This window comes from Oncorhynchus kisutch, linkage group LG14 (genome assembly GCF_002021735.2).
Source record: "Oncorhynchus kisutch isolate 150728-3 linkage group LG14, Okis_V2, whole genome shotgun sequence".
Lineage (NCBI taxonomy): Eukaryota > Metazoa > Chordata > Actinopteri > Salmoniformes > Salmonidae > Oncorhynchus > Oncorhynchus kisutch.
In genome coordinates this window covers 33,539,128-33,563,016 of record NC_034187.2, presented here as the reverse complement: position 1 = coordinate 33,563,016, position 23,889 = coordinate 33,539,128, and the positions used below count along the sequence as shown (strand labels likewise).

The following is a 23,889-nucleotide window of genomic DNA, read 5'->3' as shown; positions in this document are numbered from 1 at the left end:
AACCCACCAGGTACAACCCTAAATCTGTAAACAAGGGCACCCTCATAGACGTTATCCTGACCAACTGGCCCTCCAAATACACCTCCGCTGTCTTCAATCAGGATCTCAGCGATCACTGCCTCATTGCCTGTATCCGCTACGGGTCCGCGGTCAAACGACCACCCCTCATCACTGTCAAACGCTCCCTAAAACACTTCTGCGAGCAGGCCTTTCTAATCGACCTGGCCCGGGTATCCTGGAAGGATATTGACCTCATCCCGTCAGTTGAGGATGCCTGGTCATTCTTTAAAAGTAACTTCCTCACCATCTTAGATAAGCATGCTCCGTTCAAAAAGTGCAGAACTAAGAACAGATATAGCCCTTGGTTCGCTCCAGACCTGACTGCCCTCGACCAGCACAAAAACATTCTGTGGCGGACTGCAATAGCATCGAATAGTCCCTGCGATATGCAACTGTTCAGGGAAGTCAGGAACCGATACACGCAGTCAGTCAGGAAAGCAAAGGCCAGCTTTTTCAAGCAGAAATTTGCATCCTGTAGCTCTAACTCCAAAAAGTTCTGGGACACTGTAAAGTCCATGGAGAACAAGAGCACCTCCTCCCAGCTGCCCACTGCACTGAGGCTAGGTAACACGGTCACCACCGATAAATCCATGATAATCCAAAACTTCAACAAGCATTTCTCAACGGCTGGCCATGCCTTCCTCCTGGCTACTCCAACCTCGCCCAAGCCTTCCCAGCTTCTCCTTTACCCAAATCCAGATAGCAGATGTTCTGAAAGAGCTGCAAAACCTGGACACGTACAAATCAGCTTGGCTTGACAATCTGGACCCTCTATTTCTGAAACTATCCGCCGCCATTGTCGCAACCCCTATTACCAGCCTGTTCAACCTCTCTTTCATATCGTCTGAGATCCCCAAGGATTGATAAGCTGCTGCGGTCATCCCCCTCTTCAAAGGGGGAGACACCCTGGACCCAAACTGTTACAGACCTATATCCATCCTGCCCTGCCTATCTAAGGTCTTCGAAAGCCAAGTCAACAAGATCACTGACAATCTCAAATCCCACCATACCTTTTTCCGCTGTGCAATCTGGTTTCCGAGCCGGTCACGGGTGCACCTCAGCCACGTTCAAGGTCCTAAACGATATCATAACCGCCTTCGATAAAAGACAGTACTGTGCAGCCATCTTCATCGACCTGGCCAAGGCTTTCGACTCTGTCAATCACCACATTCTTATCGGCAGACTCAGTAGCCTCGGTTTTTCTAATGACTGCCTTGCCTGGTTCACCCAACTACTTTGCAGACAGGGTTCAGTGTGTCAAATCGGAGGGCATGTTGTCCGGTCCTCTGACAGTCCCTATGGGGGTGCCACAGGGTTCAATTCTCAGGCCGACTCTTTTCTCTGTGTGTGTATATATATATATATATATATATATATGATGTTGCTCTTGCTGCGGGCGATTCCCTGATCCACCTCTACGCAGACGACACCATTCTGTATACTTCTGGCCCTTCCTTGGACACTGCTAACTAACCTCCAAACGAGCTTCAATGCCATACAACAGTCCTTCCGTGGCCTCCAACTGCTCTTAAACGCTAGTAAAACCAAATGCATGCTTTTCAACCGTTTGCTGCCCGGACCTGCACGCCCGACTAGCATCACCACCCTGGATGGTTCCGACCTAGAATATGTGGACATCTATAAGTACCTAGGTGTCTGGCTAGACTGTTAACTCTCCTTCCAGACTCATATCAACATCTCCAATTTAAAATCAAATCGAGAGTCTGCTTTCTATTTTGCAACAAAGCCTCCTTCACTCACGCCGCAAAACCTACCCTAGTAAAACTGACTATCCTAACAATCCTCGACTTCGGCGACGTCATCTACAAAATAGCTTCCAATACTCTACTCAGCAAACTGGATGCAGTTTATCACAGTGCCATCCGTTTTGTTACTAAAGTACCTTATACCACCCACCACTGTGACCTGTATGCTCTAGTCAGCTGGCCCTCGCTACATATTCGTCGCCAGACCCACTGGCTCCAGGTCATCTACAAGTCTATGCTAGGTAAAGCTCCATCTTATCTCAGTTCACTGGTCATGATGGCAACACCCTCCCGTAGCACGCGCTCCAGCAGGTGTATCTCACTGATCATCCCTAAAGCCAACACCTCATTTGGCTGCCTTTCCTTCCAGTTCTCTGCTGCCTGTGACTGGAATGAATTGCAAAAATCGCTGAAGTTGGAGACTATCTCCCTCACCAACTTCAAACATCTGCTATCTGAGAAGCTAACCAATCACTGCATCTGTCCATAGTCCATTGGTAAATAGCCCACCCAATTTACCTACCTCATCCCCATACTGTTTTTATTTATTTACTTTTCAGCTCTTTTGCACACCAGTATCTCTACCTGCACATGACCATCTGATCATTTATCACTCCAGTGTTATTCTGCTAAATTGTAATTATTCGCCTACCTCCTCATGCCTTTTGCACACAATGTATATGGACTCTTTTTTTTTTCTTTCTACTGTGTTATTGACTTGTTTATTGTTTACTCCATGTGTAACTCTGTTGTTGTCTGTTCACACTGCTATGCTTTATCTTGGCCAGGTCGCAGTTGTAAATGAGAACTTGTTCTCAACTAGCCTACCTGGTTAAATGCAGGTGAAATAAAAAATAAATAAAAAATAGTAATTTACATAATTAACAATGTCTACACTGTATTTCTGATCAATTTGATGTTATTTTAATGGACAAAAAAATAGATTTTCTTTCAAAAACAAGGACATTTCTAAGGGACCCCAAACTTGTGTGTGTGTGTGTCACTATCCGTACTGCCAGAGCACCACAAGTTGAATTCCATGTGTTTAGCTGTGCTGTAGCTATGCCCTGCCTGCCTGTGGCTGAGTGATTGTGTGTGATCATGTCACAATGCCGTAGGCACAGCCCTGTCTGAACCCCCAGCCAGCCCCATTATGCCATGCTAGTTCTTCTTTGTTTGTGTGTGTGTGAATGGCTCCGCAGAGACCGCATGCCATTGCCAGCCAGAATAAGGACATGGAATGAAACATCTCAAGCTATATTATGTAATCTGGTGAAGTAGCCTGATATTTCCTTGTACAATTCCTGAATGGGAGTGTCCTCATCAGTGCCAGGTTTTATGTCATGATCCATTTGTTGTCCTTTTTATCTTTCAGCATGAGATGTATTTCTAGTATTGTAACATGACACTCTCTGCGGTCTGATTGGCTGTTCCTAAGAAGTAACATTGACATGACAGAATGTTAGTGTGTAGAAGGGAAAGAACTGGCTCTGTAGACAACACGCTGTAACAGAGAGGCAGGTTACATAAGACTGGCTGGGATGGAGAATGATGTTTAAACACATGCACAGTTTTAGTCCTGCACACTTCAGCTTGTTGAAATGTCACTCTCAATCCCTCTGTCCTTTATCGCGCCACACACACACACACACACACACACACACCCTGTGGTTATTATTACAATAAACACAAAGCAGTGTTTTTAATCCACCCGAGCCCCTTACTTCCTTAGTAATTACTATACCTCAAAGTCCACCCCCCCCCTCCATTCTTCCCTGTATGGCACCGCACCTTTCAATAGCTGCCTGTGTGAGTTCCCTTTAAACAAACACAATTGGTGCCTCTGATATTTCCTGTAATTAGGTGTCTGGAGGAATTGAACTTCTTATTTTACACTACTTCGAAGCTTCTTGAATTTTCTTAAGGATTTAATCCTACAACTCCTGCCTACACTAATATGTGTTCTTGAGCTGTTGCAGTTGGGTTATAAACTGAGGGAGAAGGATGAATCCTGCAGAGAACGGTGTTAGCTATATTTGTAATGTAACCAGTGTTGGGTGTTCACAGTGGAGTCCTGGGCTCTGTATAGCAGTAGGCAGACAGCAGTATGTAGGAAGTGTGTGGGTTGGCTCTACAGATGACTAATGCCTCTCAGTACATCTATATTCATTGTGAATCCTGTGAAACCATCAATGGCCTCCAGTGTTATTATGCAGATCGTAAATGCAGATGACATGAGGGGTTCTCTGTCACTAATGTATGCATAATCTGATCAAACATATCTAACAAATGCATTAATATTCTTGCTTAGTGATATTTGCTCCACTTCAGTTTTTTGCTCTTTGTAGTGATTTTCCACTGTATTGTAAGGGATTTGTATGATGTGTATGCTTGTGTTTCAGATGGCTTGTGGAATCCAGACTCTCCTAAGGTGCTGAAGCTTGGGGTTCTGCCAGTGAAGGCCATGCTAGCTGTGGAGGGCCACGTCTGGGCTTCCTCTGGAGGACAAGTCTTCATCATCAGCACTAACACGCACACTGTGGAGGTAACTACACCATCTCTTTATCTCACTTCCTGTATGCATCCCTGCCTCTTTCTCTGTCTCATAACTTTTATGTCACCCGGAGGGTGTCACACACACATTCACACTGTCATGGAGGTACTTGTCTTTCTCTAATATCTCGTAATCTCACCCTTTCTCATAACTCTTATCTGTACTTGACCAAGTCTCCCGTGTCTCTGTGTAGTTCAGGATACTGCGGCTCATGTGTGAGAGAGAAAGCACAAATTCAATATCCTAGCTGCTTCCCAGTTTCAGGAAAAAGGAATGTAGGACATGCTCGTGGTGGTGTAGAAGAACACCTTTTATTACAGTTCAACTGCTACAAAGTGGGGTGGTCCAACTTGCAGCTCCAATCTACTATTCAAATATTATATTGCAAGACCTCTATAAAAAAATATATATATTAAGAGGTTGTGGCGTTGTACAAATATGAAGGATTTGAAGATGAAAATTGTGATGAACTCTGATTGACCTCTTGATCTGTTAGTTTAACTGAAATTGAAATTATTTTGTCCATAACTCATTGGAGTTTCCTTCTGCGGTTGCATAGATGTGGGTGTTGGTGCATTCATCACATTTTCTGGGCATGCTTCACATTTCTGTTCTGATATTCTACCGTCCCACACCATGCATCTGCTCTGCTCAGTCTCTCTAGAGCATCGCTGGTTCTGGTAGCTTTACTCTTAAAGAGACAGTGCTATCTACTGTTGATGTGGATATGTTGCTCACTGCTATTAACTGTGAAACCACTAGATGAGGTGTGGTTGGATTAGAGCCTTAGACATTAGAATGTAGAACGTGGCCGGAGGGCATGTCACGTCTAGTTATGTATTTCTAGGTTACTAATTCTGGCCCAATCTCTGTGATATCATCTGCGCTTGGCTCTGGCTTAATTGCGTTAGAGCGGTATAGAGGAACCTGGGAGGGGTCTCTCGCTCCCTCTCTCCAGGCCCGGAGCGTTTTGTGTTGTTCTCTGTCCGTCCTGGAGTCACAGTCCGGGTCACAAGCACCTGCTGTCCGTCCTGGAATAACAACATCCCTCCCCTCTGACACACAGTGACTCATAATCCAGTTAGTGTAATTAGGCTCATTACAGGACCACCTGCCTTTCTCCCCAAAGGCTTACACCCTGGCACCTACATGGGGAAAGGGGGGTGGAGGTAGAGCGGCAGGCAAAAAGGAACAAGTGGGAGAGACTGGGGTGAAGAGGAAGGAGAGAGACTGGTAGAGAAATGTGGACGGATGGACAAAAGGAGGGGGGAAAGGGAGAGGAGGAGGATAGAGGGGTCATCTGGGAGGTTCAAATGTATGTAGGTTCAGTGACACAATACCTGATCTTGTTGTTAATACTGGAACCCTGCTGCGAGGCCTGTGAGACTGTCCTTGGCCAAGTAGAGTTTCCCTTCGTTAACAGGGATGAGGGAGATTCCATGCCACTCAGCTGATGGCTGTACAGTAGTGCCTCCCAGGTACTAGGCTGAGAAAATCGCAGGGAAATTACTTAAAAACAACTAAATCCACAATTGATATTCTTTCTGACTGATAGCAGTAGAACTGAGGCACAGAGTAGTCCATATTGGGTAAGCTGAAATGCCCTCAGTCATATTTGGCTTTGAAATAAAATCAAGGCAAGTTTATATCAAATTGTGCATCTATGAGAAGCAGACAGGACTTTCCTCATAGCTCATATTTAGAGCAAAGCTGATGTCGCTATTGTGCTCAGCACTACCTACAGCAATCATGCAAATAAAAACACAATTACTATCTCTCTAATGTTTATTATAATGTCAATTGGAGTAACGTAGTCGATCTTGTATTATTTATGTATGGTTTCTCCAAATAATCCCTAGCCATAACAGTCAGTAACAGTAATATTATCTCCACTGTGTACCATTACTAGGATGTGGACAAGGCTCAGCATCTTAGCAGGCTTACTGTCAGTGTGTTGTCACAGCGTAGACGGTACAGTGCAGATGATCTGTCTGTCTCCACCCTCTGAAATCACTTGGACAGCTGTATTGTACATGAAGACTACTCCTCAGTAACGCGGTGATGTGTAAATATACTGGCATGCTAAATACAACCATGTAAAAGGCATTTCCTGTGTGATATTGTTGAAGAGACATGATTCTTCCTGATTGGTGGCTAAGTTAGTAGGGTTTTCTCCCACTACTCTAAAAACAGACAACGCATTTGAAGAACTGAGCCATTGGGCTGTGCAGTATAATATCCTTTTTTCCTCTCTCCCCGTCAGAGGCAGTTGGAGGCCCACCAGGAGGAAGGCATGGTTGTATCCCACATGGTGGTGGCTGGGGTGGGTATCTGGATAGCCTTCAGCTCTGGGTCCACCCTCAGACTGTTCCACACGGAGACCCTGGAGCCTCTACAGGACATCAACGTTGCTACGCCTGTACACAACATACTGGCTGGTAATGATATCGTTGTCACAATTGTCACTTGTATGCCGCAGCAGCACTTTCTGGCAAGGTATTCAACACATGGTATGAACATCTCTGCTGCTGATACAAGACACTCTAGTATAGTATAGTCCTGCAAACTCATTTTCTCTAGTACAGTAGAACACAGGAGGCTGCTGAGTGGAGGGCAGCTTATAATAATCGCTGGAATGGCGTGAATGGAATGGTATCAAACACATAGAAACCATGTGTTTGAGCTCAATTCCATTGCGTTCCAGCCATTACAATGAGCCTGTCCTCCCCAATTAAGGTGCCACCAACCTCTTGTGCAGTAGAACATACTTTCCACATAGCAAAGCCCCTCTCCACAGCTTAACCACACACTCAAAGGTGAACCTTACCTTTAGGATGTCAGTATACAGTTACATTGCTGTGCCAACCCTCAGCCTGCACTACTGTGATTTATGGGTAATGCTGTGGTCTTATCAACTGTGTTTGCACAAACCACCAACACCCATGTCTTTGTTCTCTCTGTGTGTCCTCTAAACCAAGTCACTCAGTGACTGGATCCTGGGAATTAACTATTTAATTCAGAGCAGAGTAGTCCTCTCAAAGTAGAAGTGGATCGCTTTTGACAGTCAGTCGTCAGGTCGTCGTGTACTTGGTGGTTTTTTCCCCCCAAATATACCCTCCACTTTTATCCGATGGTGCGGGTCTTTGTCATGATAAACGCAGTTTCAAAGGGCTGCCTCACACAGTGCCTGTCTGTAATTAGATGACATCACAGTCAGGTGTGTCCTCTGTGGTTGTGTTGTGACAGGTTGGTTGTTTCGGTCCTCTTCAAAGAGTCCTGGGGTAGACAAAAAACCTGAACCTCTCATTCTGGTCCTTTATTGAACCATCAAACATTCCTTCACTCAACATCATCCCATTCTCTACTAGGTTTTGTTTGGGGTGTGGGTGAGGGTAGCATACAAGTTTCAAGCCCCAATCTTGCAAAAATCTTGCTTGAGAAGAGGACTGTCTGGGAGTGGTTGGGGTGGAGAGGGGAAAATTGAAAACTAGCTGTTATTGGCAGAGTGTTTTGGAACTCTCTTAGTTATTGGTCTATTAACCATATCAGTAGGTAGAGTTGTCTTCGTATCCGCTCACACAGAGAGGGGTAGGATAGTCATAGATCAAGTTAGCTCAGTTCGTGGAACATTTTGCAAGACTGTTTAGTCATGAATGGCGAGTACAGACCAGTCGGACCGTGTAAAGCCGCTTTGGGTTGGATAAAGGTTCCCAGTACACAGTAATCTGTGTTATTTCCCCAGTGCTGGGTCTGAGTTTGGTTAATACCCTTTGGATCCAGAATTGGATTTAGCTCAAGCTTCTGGGGGGTGGGGGGGACAACCAACAGGAGTTGCCTACAGTCAACATACTATAATAACAGTATGTACTCTATATACAGTCGGAATTAATATTACATTGTGTGTCATAATCACATCATAGTGCTTGTATGGATGTACAGTGGTTGACACCCTTGATAAACATGAGCAATAATAAGTGCAAAGGAAAAGTGTATCACTCGCTCACCATTAACAATGTGTTTTATTTAAGTTCAAAGAAAGATGTTTCAGGCCACAATGGCCTTCATTAGTTGCACCTCAATATACATTGGTTCTGCACCCTCTTCTTTCAATAATAACTGTAGAATATAAGACATTTCAAATACAAGCTATATTTTATGCTAGATTTGGGGGTGTAAATTGTATGTTTTATACTAATACAATATTGCTCAGAGAAAGAGGTTTTGTTTAACAAGTAATAGTTTTTTTCTCAAAGGTCAGGGTCAGGTCAAATTATATGATCTTTGTTTGACCCTCTGCGACTTTTCTCACTCATCATTATTCAGGATTTATTCAGGATTATCCTTAATCATGGTAGCATCCACATTAATGTAGATGTGTTTAGGAACATATTTGATTCTTATTTACAATAAAAGTGACTCCAAAATGACACTACATTATTTACCATTTATTTCTATAGGGCACAAAATGAATTTCAAATGCATCCAACACGTTTGTACAGTCACAAGCTTGATGTAGTCCTTGTGTGCTGGGAATATGGGACCGAATACAAAACGTTTGACTATTTTATTACAATCTTTAGGGGTGTCAATCATTTTGACCCCTACCTTTTTTTTTTTGAAGAAAAAAAATAGTATTACTTTTAAACAATCTCTCTCTCCTGATCAATTGTATTAGTATAAAATAATATAATTTACTTTTTTTTTTAGCATTAATATAGCTGTCTTTTTAATTATTTATTTTATACAGTCATTATTGCTCATCTTTACCAGGGTGTCAATAATTTCAACCTCCACTGAATATATATATATATATAGTGTATGTAGTTACCTTCTCTGTTGCTACATCAGTTGCTGTTACCATAGTAACAAACTTATTGCTACCGAGTCCTGTAACTTGGCGAAATCATACGTCGTTTATTGTTTCAGTATGACAAGTTTGATTTGTCCTTTATGCTGGTGAAGCTCGCCTCAAACATCTTAGCGACGGCCAGATGGCAGTCAGAAAGACGAGCAGCAGACCAGAGTGAGGATCTCAATCAGAGCCAGCTGTGTTGTGAATAGTAATCTGTTGTCAGAGCTCTGTGTCCTACATCAGTCTAGAGGGGACTAGTTGTAATCTTTCTCTCCTATCTGTGGCTGCTCTTTAATATTGCTACAACGGCTCGGTTGGTTTGATTTGAGTTTTTGGGGTTTGATCCTGTATATTGTCAGTTTCAGCTGCTGGTCCTCTGTCATCAGCTGTACTGTATTAACGTCAGCCGTATTATAAGGGTTGCTCTGCGTTTTGAGGTTCCTGTTTGTCCACAGTTCCTCACCTCTGAAGTTGTCAAGTATTTTGAAGATGCCGTTCAGTCGACTGTTTTTGAGCTCAAGTTTGAATTCCATTATTTTAACTCTTAACTCTATTTGACTCTGCTGTGGAGTGTTTTATATAGTGACAGCTGCTGTGGCTCTGGATCAGTCGGTGTGTGTGTGTGTGTGTGTGTGTGTGTGTGTGTCACCAGTAATGACTAACCTACAGTAACATATCGGTCTAAAGCATAATAAACAGTGCTATCGTTAGCTGAGTTCTGCCCATTGTTTATAAGCCCTAGACTGTGTGTACATAGTTGAGTATTTTACTGGCCTCATCCATTATTACCGTAAGGTTTTGTGTACCCTATAAAATATTTACTTTCAAAGAGAGATTAGACACAAAGAAGTGCACCATATGGGAGTTAGGTAATATTTGATAACCAATTTAAGCAGTTTAATGTAATATATTGCATTCGAGTAAGGGACAATATCATGGCTTCAAGTTGCACAGCAAACCTGGTGTTAAATCTTGGCATATGTCCCATCGTGCATGGTTTACTTGCATATAGTGCTCCAGTATTTGATTATGCAATCGAATCAAGGCTTGCATAAACCTAAGGGTCTCTTAGGGATCACTTTGTGGTGGTTTGTGGAAAAGCAAGAGTACACATTCATTCAGTACAGCATGCTTTCAATATCCAGTCAGTAACTAACCCTACCCTACACCTACCCTTCTGGGAAACTCAGCCCAACACCAATCTTGAGGTTGAGCAAGGGTTTTCAACACAGATGTGAATGATAAAGCCAGTCTGGAATCATTTAATAAGACTCCTTGGTCCCATTAACTAATAAGAGACATCAACCACAGAGTTTCTCTTGAAGGAGAGACCTCAGACCAGCGACTTGAAAGACTTCCTCCTCTAGGCCAAGCAGGGTCTCTTACGGTCTGTGTGTATCACCAAAGAGCTGACTTCCTCTGATAACAGCACTGTGTTAATGCCCTATCTACAGTATCTCTCTGTCATGGGACTCTGTTTGTTTTCCTTCCTTAAAGTGGAACAGCCAACTGAACCAACCCCCACTGTACCACTTTGCCAGTTCTCTTCAACCATGGTTTGAACTGGCGGCCTGCACTGGCTAAACATCTGAATGTGATTTGTCAGGGCAAGTTCAGATTTCTCTCCGTGGAGGGAGTTGTATTGTATGCCCCTATAAGCCTGGATTTGTCTCCTGTTCTGGGCTTTTCCACAATGTTCCACCCAGGTACTTATTCTTCAGTTGTTGGCAGCTGCTGCTAGATTGATTGACTAGGCTTGAGAACGTATTGGATCTGCAGAGCCTGCTGACTCAAACCGTAGTGTCATTCAAGCCATTTGGAACTTCACTGGGCCATGGTGGGTGTGGTAGGGGACCGGACGATCAATACCTGTTGAGAGTGAAGGGTGATGGATGCTTGTTGATGTAGAACTGGAGTGTTTTATTTCAGACTCTAGATGGATCTCCAGATGCACCCGTACATACTGTGTGAACAAACAGGAACCAAGACAGACTAACTACACACTATTTGTGTATTTACAGGGTTTCAGAAGTCTAGCAGAGAGCGGTAAGACAATGTGTGTTATGTGAACTAGGTTTCTCAGCAGTTTAGAGAAGTTGACGACCTGCAGTTTGGCTTGTTTTAGGAAACACAGGTTCAGACAGGGGTTTTTAGTTGGGAGGGTGACGTCACCAAATATCTGGAAGGATTTCACGGTTGCAGGCATAGAATGGAGTGTTAAATGTCCTCCGTGCTCCAGGTGGGGTTGTCCTTCTCATGCTCGCTCATGTTGGAACGATCTCTCGTAAATCCTTTGATTGCACTGAGGAATTCCAGAGAACCGGTATTTCAGAGAACTGTGGTCTCTGAGTGTAATTAGGTTATAGCTGTTTTCATTTGAATTTCACAATGATTGCTCAAACGCCCATGCTTTGGTGATTCTTTTACAATACCTCCTCTGCCCTTCCTTAACCCTTTACAGTGTTTTGGTTTGGTCAATTTCGATTTGGGAAAATCTCCCAGAAACCCGCTCGATATATTGTTTGTTTCTTCATTGTGTATTTGATGTTCCCTGGAAGACAAGTCTGTCGTGAGTGCAGGAGAGGAGGTTCTGTATCACTGGCTTTGTTCGGGCCTGATCTAAATACACAGCCATGGGGACAAACATGTTGAGGCCAGGAAGCAACACCTCCAGACCCTTCATTACCGCACTAGCTCTGGGACTGTCTTTCACCTCTCAGCATGGTCACCCAGCGGCCTGGACACAGGAAGAGATTGTAGGGTTGTAGCCTCTCTGTCGATGGTCCCAGATTTTGGCCTGATATGAACCATTTCTCTAATGAGATGGGGATCAGTGTTTAATATCTAACCCACCCCCAACTAGGGCTGTTATGGTGACCATATTACCGCCACAACAGAAGTCACAAGTAATTCGGCTTTTCCAAGCTCTGATGCTGATGGTCATCAGTAGCCTACCGAACTTGCTAACTGCCTCAGCACTCTAATTGTCTCTCTAATCACTTAGCCATCAATGCAAATGTACTCCAATCAAATCCAACACGTCATGAGAGCCCATGAGCTCATGTTGTGCAACATTTCTACTGGCCTTTTAAAAATAGGAGGATCTCATCAGCTTTCTATAGGCTAGGTCTACTATATTTATTCATCAACTTTCTTAATATTAAGCACATTGCTTTGCTTCACAACGGGAGTATAGCCTACCTGGCTGGCATGAAAATAAACCATGGGGGAAAGTGTCCTCCATTCTCTGTTTAAGTGCATAGATGACATGTATTTTCCCGCTGCCCCTGTTTTGAGACAGGTGCATGATAATGGTCCATTCTAAATCAAAACTAATTCCCCACATATTATTTAGTATATGTAAAGACAATATTAGTTGCGTCCCCCCATAGGCCTATATGTTTCGATGAGGTTTGTATCAACTAAAGTGGCCAAATAACCTTTCAAAATTAAGCACATTAATACGCTTTACAACTAATGTCGAGCCTAACTGGCATACATAGGCGGTGTGTGGGTTTTAAGTTTGGGGAAGATAATATTCACCCTGAAAATGCACCTACTATAATAAAGCATTACATGCATAATAGCATTTGATTGCATTTTGGAACTTACTGCCATGTGCACGTTGCTGTGCTTATAATGTGAAGAAATAGCCTATTCGTTTATCAACGGTTTAAGTTAAAAGTTCTTATCTGCTGCATCAGCCTCATTGCTTTTAAAAGGTTCTTTGATGCGAGTGGTCCAATTAATTTGAGATCTATCGCATCTGACAATTGTCCCAGACTATGTTTGGAATATTTATCAATAGAATAGGTCAACTTTTGTACTATGGGGTATAGTAGATTGCCATAATCATAAAGCTAGTGCTTTTGCTGTTCGTTAGGCCTACTCATCTTGTTGGCTGACGAAAAGTACATGTGGACAGTTAAAATATGAAGGATGCGCACAGTTGCGTCCCTGACGTCTGTCTTCATTTGTAGCCTACTTCTTAGCTGAGATGGATGCCTGTGAGAAGAACCCCATCACATGACGGGCATTGGCTAATAAGAATTTAGGTATTTTGAGAGAGCCATGTGGGTGAGAGGCGCTTCGGAACATGCAGCGGGGAAAGGGGAATTATAATGAATATACTCAGCCCAGGGACACACTGGCCACAAAAGGCATGGATGTTTTTAGGGGGCATTATGGCCACACTAGGGGGATGCCGCCGGGAAATTCAAGGTATTATCAAGTGTTTGTCTAATTCTGAATGAGAGACTGATGAAGTGTGTACTACCTGCGCAAGAAACAAAGCAGAGCTCATGCCTTTCATGCAACATGTATGAAATTATCATTAGTTGCATCATTTAGCCTTAGTGTATATTAAACATCAAACATATATAGCCCAATGTTTTGTAGAACAACTAAAGTTGTATAAATGACTCTAAATTAAGCATATAGGAGTGCCTGTTTCCTGGTTAACCGCTCAACACAGAATAGCTGCATGTGCACACTCCCTCCAGAAATCATTTGCAGAAAAGATCCTTTCTATTTTATTCAGTTATGTTCAATTGTATTTTTCATACTATAAAATAATATACAATAATCCAAATCTTGTCTGCTAAATGAACTAGTAACATAAGGACAAATCAGAGTATGCTATTCTGTTATTCTGAAATAGACAACATTTTCTTCATGTTTCTTTAGACCTGTCTAAAATATATAATGGATTTATTGTGATGGTGTAGGCTATATTACATGGATTTATTTGAGTTTTTAAAAGATGTTCCAAAGGTCAACATCAGTGGATTGTGGGCTATGTGTGGAAGCCAATCGATGCAAATGTGTTTATGTAAAATACCGGTCAATTACCAGGAGGCCGACCAGTTATTTGCTTGACAAACACCATGACAAAATGTCATGACCGCCACAGCCCTACCCCCCTGCTAGTGTACTGTACAGTCGTGGCCAAAAGTTTTGAGAATGACAAATATTCATTTTCAGTCTGCTGCCTCAGTTTGTATGATGGCAATTTGCATATACTCCAGAATGTTATGAAGAGTGATCAGATGAATTGCAATTAATTGCAAAGTCCCTCTGCCATGCAAATGAACTGAATCCCCCCAAAAACATTTCAGTGCATTTCAGCCCTGCCACAAAAGGACCAGCTGACATGTCAGTGATTCTCTCGTTCACACAGGTGTGAGTGTTGATGACGACAAGGCTGGAGGTCATGCTGATTGAGTTTGAATAACAGACTGCAAGCTTCAAAAGGAGGCTAGTGCTTGGAATCATTGTTCTTCCTCTGTCAACCATGGTTACCTGCAAGGAAACACGTGCCGTCATCATTGCTTTGCACAAAAATTGGCTTCACAGACAAGGATATTGCTGCCAGTAAGATTGCACTGAAATCATCCATTTATCGGATCATCAAGAACTTCAGGGAGAGTGGTTCAATTGTTGTGAAGAAGGCTTCAGAGCGCCGAAGAAAGTCCAGCAAGCGCCAGGACCGTCTCCTAAAGTTGATTCGGCTGCAGAGGCACCACCAGTACAGAGCTTGCTCAGGAATGGCAGCAGGTAGGGGTGAGTGCATCTGCATGCACAGTAGGGCGAAGACTTTTGGATGATGGCCTGTTGTCAAGAAGGGCAGCCAAGAAGCCACTTCTCTCCAGGAAAAAACATCAGGGACAGACTGATATTCTGCAAAAGGTACAGGGATTGGACTGCTGAGGACTGGGGTAAAGTCATTTTCTCTGACTCCCATTTCCTATTGTTTGGGGCATCTGGAAAAAAAGCTTGTCCGGAGAAGACAAGGTGAGCACTACCATCAGTCCTGTCTCATGCCAACAGTAAAGCATCCTGAGGCCATTAATGTGTGGGGTTGCTTCTCAGCTAAGGGAGTGGGCTCACTCACAATTTTGCCTAAGAACACAGCCATGAATAAAGAATGGTACCAACACATCCTCCAAGAGCAACTTGTCTCAACCATCCAGGAACAGTTTGGTGACGAACAATGCCTTTTCCAGCATGATGGAGCACCTTGCCATAAGGCAAAAATGATAACTTAAGTGGCTCGGGGAACAAAACATTGATATTGTTGGCAGCCCACCTCTTGAGGATTGACCACAAGTTCTCAATGGGGAAAAAGGTCTGGGGAGTTTCCTGGTCATGGAATCCCCAGACCTTATTCCCATTGAGAACTTGTGGTCAATCCTCAAGAGGTGAGTGGACAAACAAAAACCCACAAATGCTGACAAACTCCAAGCATTGATTATGCAAGAATGGGCTGCCATCAGTCAGGATATGGGCCAGAAGTTAATTGACAGCATGCCAGGGCGGATTGCAGAGGTCTTGAAAAAGAAGGGTCAACACTGCAAATATTGACTCAGTGTCAACTTCATGTAATTGTCAATAAAAAGCCTTTTTCACTTATGAAATGCTTGTAATTATACTTCTGTATTCTATAGTAACATCTGACAAAAATATCTAAAGACACTGAAGCAGCAAACTTTGGAAACTAATATTTGTGTCATTCTCAACTTCTGGCCACGACTGTACTATGGGCTTAATGTTTTCTATCTGCACCCCCTGCCTTGCTAGTGGAATATCAGTGTGGACTATAGGCCTAATGTTTTCTATCTGCACCCCCTACTGTAATCCAGCGAGCTAGTTGTGGGGGATAAGTGCAGATCAAAGTAGACGTCTGGTGTGGGATCAGGAACAGGCCCGGGCTGTGTTGATGCTGGTCCCGGTTTATTTTGGTTTGGGCTATGGGTGGGGAACTTCAAATATTATGAAAGGAGGAAGTCAAGAAATGCACCCCTGTGTGTGTGTGTGTGTGTGTGTGTGTGTGTGTGTGTGTTTCTGGTAACTGTGGACCCTCATTGTAAGCACATGTGCAGAGATGGGTTTTTCTGTGCTGGGTGTGTAGTTTAGTGACTGACTGACTGACCGGCTGGTACTGTAGACTCAGGACTGATGTTCTTCAGAGGGGTGAACTCTGGGTGTCGGGGAGATGGATCAGCGGATGATTTGGCCAAGGCCCTGGGGGGGGGTGTTTATGGGAGGGAGGTGACTCGAGCTGCAATGTATAATGGGTAGTGCCACTCACAACTGGAGCCTTGACAGGCTCTCTCAAACAGAGTTATAGCTGTCCGTATTGAGTGTTTTGTCAAAATGCTTTTGCACATTTGTCTGTTCACTCTTTGTAGAGTGACGAGCTTGTTCCCATGGTAAAGTTAATATGTAAATGAGTGCCAAGTTCCACATAATAAGTCACTAAACATTGTTCGTCAGAAGACACAATTTATCACCGTCCTCTGAAGGTGCATTTAGCTTAACAATTACTGTGTTTACAGTACAAAGTGACATTTCATACTGAATTGATTTGTGACTGAGGGGGGAGGACAGGACACACGTAGTCCTTTCTGTCCCAGAGTGCTCCAGGCTTTCTGAATAGAACCACAGTTGCTTGTTTAATTACCACATTACGGTTCACTCATTCTCTTATACTTTTTTGTTTTGTTTGTGTGACTCAAAGTGGACTATAATCGAATAGTGAGGAGTTTAATTGTTTTCCTTTTTTATTCCTGCTTCTCTTTCGGTTGCCCGGGAGACCATTGGCTGTTAAGCGGTATTGCCCTAGTAACCTCCCCACACACAGAACAGAAATACCTCCCTCTTTTCAACTGTACTCTACCACAGCTCACAGGAAGTGGCCAATCGAGTGTTCTTTTTCATTTCTGAGACATGATTCTACTTCTGAATCTCCTACTGTGTTATGGTGTGAGGTCAAACGGCTTGACTCCAGAAATCGTTCTTGAAGGTCAACTATTACCTATTTAAATATCAACTTTTTTCCCTCATAATTTGACAAAACCATGTGGTCAGAACATTTTGTGCAATACTACAGCCCACTGGATTACTTCTCTCTGCAACTTCTTCCAGAATGCAATTAATATTCTGCAGATTCAGGTTATGACGATGTGTATTTTCTGGCCATAGGAAACCAGAGGGTCTCTGTGAGTAGTCTGCTGGTATGCCATGGTCTGCTGCTGGTGGGGACCAACCTGGGGGTGACAGTGGCCCTCTCTGTCCCTCGACTACAGGGCATCCCTAAGGTCACAGGTGGGTGCATCTTCATCTGAAGATTAATCCAGATTATCAAAACATTCCAATGATGATTTCTATGGCAATCCATCCATTTGGTGTCAGTTTTGGGGTTAAAGAGGGGATTTGGGAAGGGGTGCTTTAAGGACTTTGATAGCCAATAGTATGTCATTGTAAATGGAGCACAACATGGATTAATGGGCCTCAGTCATTATCCTTCAGGTCCCAGCCCTGCCTGGTTAGTTTAGTGTAGCCTTTCTCACAATGATACTGTCTCTTAATTGATATAATGACTCAAAGCCAATTTCCGTGTGCCTCCGGTCTACAGAATTCTTGGTCTCTGGAGGCTTCTGCCAAAAGCAGGCAATTTCAAACATATGTAGTTATTACCAGTATTATCCAGTAACGTTAGCTGTTGATTAGTGCATTTGTATGTGTGTATGGAGTAATGTGTGTCTGGATATTTGGATGTCGTAGGACGGGGCATGGTATCTTTCCATGCACACCACGGCCCAGTGAAGTTCCTCACCATGGCAGCCGCAGTGTGCAACCGGCCCTCGGGCAACTCAGACAGCCCAGGCAGCAGCCCACCCAGCCAGCCAGGGGACACCCAGGACGGGGAGGCCTCCCCACCTCCACCCCCAGGCTCCACACCCAGTCCTGCTGCTACTCAGGGCCGGGGAGTGTGGCTGGGGGAGGCAGGCTGCTCCTCCATGGCCCTCCATGACTCCCTGTCCTCCTCCTGTGGCTCCCTGGCTCTGTCACAGGGCTCTCTGGAGCACGGGCCTGAGGACGGGGCCATCTATGATCTGGTCAATGACCCAGCCAATCACCAGAGGGGCAGGAGGGTCAAGAAGGTGGACGTCAGCTCTCTGCTTGTGGTGTCGGGGGGGCTGGGTCACCGCAGGGTCAACAGGAAGAGCAAACAGTCCCGCCAGGAGGAGACTGTGTCCACCATTATGGTGTGGCAGATCCCTCTTCTCAACATGTAAGAGACTAAACTACCACAGTGCAGCAAGGTGAGTGGGACCATAGTCACTGCAGTAGTCACTAGTGTTAATGGTTTAATAACCACTCCATAAGTCAATAGTAATCATCCATTCAAGTCTCCCCATACTCCTCCTCATGCTCTTATTGTCTCTTTCTCTTCAGGGTGAAGACTGAGGGTGCTGCAGTTCCTATTTGAAGTCAGTGACAACTCCAAAGGATGTCCATTGCCATAGTTGTCTGGACTTTGGGCTCAGTCAACTCAACCATGTGTCTTAGAATGAAAAATACTTCAGAGGGCATTCCATAAACAGTTTGAAGAGTTTCTTATGGGGTCTCCCACCCAAAAACCTATAGCCTTATGTACACGTGAGACATTCCCATTGGGTCAATGCCAAGGGATCAATACACTATAACCACTTTTTCATGGCACCTGACTTTGCTTACAGCATCCAATACCTGAACCGTTAACATCATGGTGGAAGATGAATCCAGTGAAGGGAACATGGATATGGAGAAAAACCACTGAAATGGCCTTAATGTCATTCTTACGATGTCATTTTCATAGAGGACCGATGAAATGTTACTTGTCTTCAGTTGTTATAACATGGCTAATATATTCTATGTTACTGAGACGTTGGGCCAGATCATCATTGTCAATGGCACAATAACAAATCTGGGCAGATGTGGGTGCAGTATGAAAATGGACACGTAGACATCAGAAATTCCCAGTTTCCTATGTGGACCGAAGTTGAGAGACTAGTTGAATTCATCTCTGTGGCTTTGAACAATGTCTACCCTGACACTTCCACTGTTAGGTAAAGGCATATTCTGTGGGGCCAAGGCCCTGATATTATGATCATCTCATTGCGCCAGTCTATGTTCTATGAATTGGGTCTAGATATGCTTACTTTGTTTGTTATTGGGTCAGGGAGAGGTCCTTTGCAATGGTGTCCTTATTTCACTGGAACACTAAAGCTGAACGTTTCCTTGTAGTTGCCATCAGGGGGCTATGGAGGGTGAGTGTTTCTGAAAGGTATGATGGGACTTCCTGGCTGGCCAGATTTCCTGTAGATCCTAAATGGAGGGAGAGTCTCTAACTGTTACCAGATGAAAAGAAGTAGGGGTTGTTACTTGCCCAAATAAATGTGTTGTCACTAAAGGGTATTTAAAAAAAAAAAAATGTAAATGATAAAAAGCTTTATACTTTTGTCACATTTTGTATGTACTTCTGTTGCATATATTAACACATCTATAAACAATGTTTTATTCAACAGTTTTATGGATATTTTCTTTACATACTGTGTCTAGGTTTGTATTAATCTAGTTTTAATGTATGCATGCTCAGTTTGCTCACCTTATATCAACAAAAAGGAAATACTGGGAGGTGCACTAGTTCACATATGCTGCCAGTATGTATAGCCTTGGGTGTTTGGTTCAATGCCAATCTCTAAGTTCACCTCTCCACACTGAACATCAAGGGTCTTTCTGTATTGTTTGCATAACTACATGTTGCGAATGCACTAGTTTAGACCTTCAGAAGAACACAGGTACTAACTATACCATACAATCAAAGCAACTCCAAACAAAAAGCTTGTATGGTTTGTATTTTGAGAAGTGAAGGAGAAAGACTGCAAGGAAATGGTATACAAGGATGGGGAGTAACTGATTACATGTAATCTGATTACAAAAAAAGCCTCAGATTACATCTTCTTTTGAATAAGTAGATTACTTTTAAATTAAAAGGACATTTGTGGAAGAATACATTGACACCTTTCTGTTTTCTCAATGACATGCAATTCAGCATTAAAAAAAGGCGCATGTTTAAGCTTGTTCCACCTGAGCGAGTCTGACCACAAGTCAGAGACAACTATGATGAGACACCAAATGTGTTTGATGGATCCTTTTGTCTTCTTATAATGCCTCTTAAAGGAAAATTCCACCCAAAAGCAGTCTATTGGTACTTGTTTCATTATTCCATTGTTGACATAATCCCAAAATGTTTTGCTTGTCAGCAATCAAGTTTTCAAAATATGTAACTTTCAAAATACAGAAATCATCCCCATATGATGCGGTTTTTGGGTGGAGTTTTCCTTTAAGGGGAAAGTAATCCAAAAGCAACAAAGTAATCAGGTTATGTTACTGAGTTTGGCTAATCCAAATGTTACGTTACAGATTGCAGTTTTGAACAGGTAACTAGGAACTGTAATGGATTACATTTAGAAATGAAAAAAAGAGACTAAAGCTTTGTTAACCTAACCTTCTGGATAATGTGCTGCTATCAATTCATGTAAGGACTATCTTTTGCCCGGAGTGTAGTAAGAACTGCGGGTGACGCAGTTCCTGAAGGATTTCAACATATTCTCTCAGCTGGTCAGGATCTCATTTGTTTCATGCCTCCCACATAGTGTTACACAATCATGTTGAAATGTATTACTGTATTATCTGTGTTAACGCAAATATATTCTAGAACTTGAAGTTCAGTGTCCCTGCCTTATCCAAATGATTACCCTTATGCCATATTACTCCAGTAAACATTTTCTGTCATCTAATGTGCTGTATCATGAACCCAAACATATCCCACAGGATGTCTCATTTAGCTAATGTCCTGATGACTATTCTGTCTTTTAGGGTCAAGTTCAACCACAGTGATTTAAGTAGGCTACAGACAGTATTTATTAACCAGTGAAGGTATACCGACCAGCAACACCTCAATAACAAATACTGTATCTAGGATACTGTATCAAACAAATACTGTATCAATTGTCTTGGACAATTGTGGCGTGCCTGGATTTGAACCTTTTTATTTTACGTTTTTTCATCAAACTGTCCCCTTTTTTCTTTTTCTGTCAGATGGTCCATGACCATCCTCAGACCATTGCTTTAATTTTTGGTGTAATTCTCATTTCTTGATATCATACAGGATAAAATCATGCTATTTCACATAATTGCGCACTAAACAGGGCCCCATCACCACAGAGCAATCCCAGGCTCGTGCCCTGTCTGACTTTTGTCATTCATCACACTGGGAGATGGCCTTGACTCACAAGCACACGGTTTGTTTTCTCGGATCCTGCATGGTTTCCATGGAGAACTGTCAATAGTCTGTGACAGCATGGCTGAGTGTGATTTCTCTCCTCACAGCGTGTGGATGTGTGTTGTGTGGCATGTCTGCTCCTCAAGATAATACTGCGGGACAATCGTGCATTATATTCTGAACATGGAAGATTTGTTGTGGCTATGGCTTGCCTTTTCTCTGTGTTCATCTGTCCCAGGCAGGAATGCTGCAGTGTAATCCGTGGTGCTGATTGTACTCTGGTGCCCTTGTGTTGGCCCAGAGTGGCTCAGCTATTTTTATATGTAAAAGGCCAGTGGTTACGCTATGCAACCTCCAGAGAATGGGAAGATAAGGGTGCTGGATAAAACTGTCTCCGTCTATAACTGGGATACTGATATGAGACACACTGACATGTTATGCTATTTTAACTCTGTGAAGATGGTGGTTGTTTTGCTGGTTCTTAACCTTTTTTTATTCTCACAAATTTAAGGGAAGCACTCGTTTGCGCGTAGTTTTTTTGCGTTTCCATTTGGGTTGTATTCATGTGTATATGTGTGTGTGTGTGTATATATATAAACATTGTTGTAATAATTTGTGAGACTGGACTGAAGGAGAGGGAGGCTTATTTACAGTGCCTCCAGAAAGTATTCACACCCCTTTTACGTTTTCCACATTTCGTTGTGTTACAGCCTGCATTTATAGGTTAAATTGAGATGTCACTGGCCCACACACAATACCCTCAATGTCAGAGGAATTATGTTTTTAGAAATCTTTACAACTTAATAAAAAATGAAAAGTGGAAATGTCTTGAGTCAATAAGTATTCAACCCCTGTTCTGGCAAGCCTACATACACTTAACTTGTTTTTCAACCACTCCACAAATGTCTTGTTAACAAACTATAGTTTTGGCAAGTCGGTTAGGACATCTACTTTGTGCATGACACACATCATTTTTCCAACAATTGTTTACAGAGATTATTAAATGTATAATTCACTGTATCACAATTCCAGTGGGTCAGAAGTTTACATACACTATGTTGACTGTGCCTTTAAACAGCTTGGAATATTTCTGAAAATGATGTCATGGCTTTAAAATTTTCCGATAGGTTAATTGACATCATTTGAGTCAATTGGAGGTGTACCTGTGGATGTATTTCAAGGCCGACCTTCAAACTCAGTGCCTCTTTTTGCTTGACATCATGGGAAAATCTAAAGAAATCAGCAAAAACCTCAGACAATAAATTGTAGACCTCCACAAGTCTGGTTCATCCTTGGGAGCAATTTCCAAACGCCTGAAGGTACCACGTTCATCTGTACAAACAATAGTACGCAAGTATAAACACCATGGGACCATGCAGCCATCATACCGTTTCTCCCATTATTCTCTGCAGATCTTCTCAAGCTTTGCCAGGTTGAATGGGGAGCATCGCTGCACAGTTATTTTCAGGTCTCTCTGAGATATTCGATTGCGTTCAAGTCCGGTCTCTGGCTGGGCCACTCAAGATCATTCAGACTTGTCCCGAAGCCACTCCTGCGTTGTTTTGACTATGTGCTTTGGGTGATTGTCTTGTTGGAAAGTGAACCTTCGCCCCAGTCAGGTCCTGAGCGCGCTGGAGCACGTTTTCATGAAGGATCTCTCTGTACTTTTCTCCATTCATCTTTGCCTCAATCCTGACTAGTCTCCCAGTCCCTGCTGCTGAAAAACATCCCCACAGCATGATCCTGCCACCACCATGCTTCACTGTAGGGATGGTGCCAGGTTCCTCCAGACGTGATGCTTGTCATTCAGGCCAAAGCGTTCAATCTTGGTTTCATCAGACCAGAGAATCTTGTTTCTCATGGTCTGAGAGTCTTTAGGTGCCTTTAGGCAAACTCCAAGTGGGCTGTCGTGCCTTTTTACTGAGTGGCTTCTGTCTGGCCACTCTACCATAAAGGCCTGATTGGTGGAGTGCTGCAGAGATGGTTGTCCTTCTGGCACTTTCTCCCATCTCCACAGAGGAACTCTGTCAGAGTTATCAGGTTCTTGGTCACCTTCTTGACCCAGGCCATTCTCCCCCGATTTCTCTGTTTGGCCAGGCGGCCAGCTCTAGGCTGAGACTTGGGTGGTTACGAACTTCTTCCATTTAAGAATGATGGAGGCCACTGTGTTCTTGGGGACCTTCAGTGCTGCAGAAATGTTTTGGTGCCCTTCCCTAGATCTATGCCTGACACAATCCTGTCTCGGAGCTCAATGGACAATTCCATCGACTTCACGGCTTGGTTTTTGCTCTGACATACACTGTCAATTGTGGGACCTTGTATAGATGTGTGTGTGTGTGTGTGTCAAATGATTTCTAATCAAAATAATTTACCCCAGGTGGACTCCAAGTTGTATAAACATCTCAAGGATGATCAATGGAAACAGGATGCACCTTAGCTCAATTTTGAGTTTCATAGCAAAGGTTCTGAAAACTTGTGTAAATAAAGTCTTTCTGTTTTAATTGTTTTATGCATTTGAAAATATTTCTAAAAACCTGTTTTCGCT

The 23,889-nt window shown here is 43.1% G+C and overlaps 1 protein-coding gene across 3 annotated transcripts in view; it reads left to right on the top strand.

Moving 5' to 3' along the window:
• The window catches only part of LOC109903933 (rho guanine nucleotide exchange factor 10), a 91,849-nt gene extending 69,685 nt beyond the window's left edge, over positions 1–22,164 (top strand). For 2 of the 3 annotated variants that reach the window (XM_020500952.2, XM_020500950.2), the window contains 5 exons: positions 4,229–4,371; positions 6,644–6,818; positions 17,216–17,338; positions 17,798–18,339; positions 18,473–22,164. In XM_020500952.2, coding sequence (XP_020356541.1) covers positions 4,229–4,371; positions 6,644–6,818; positions 17,216–17,338; positions 17,798–18,312 — 956 coding nt within the window. In that variant the 3' untranslated portion in view covers positions 18,313–18,339; positions 18,473–22,164. The remainder of the gene's footprint in view (positions 1–4,228; positions 4,372–6,643; positions 6,819–17,215; positions 17,339–17,797; positions 18,340–18,472) is intronic. The other variant, XM_020500951.2, reaches the window with a different exon arrangement.
• The last annotated feature ends 1,725 nt before the right edge of the window (positions 22,165–23,889 follow it).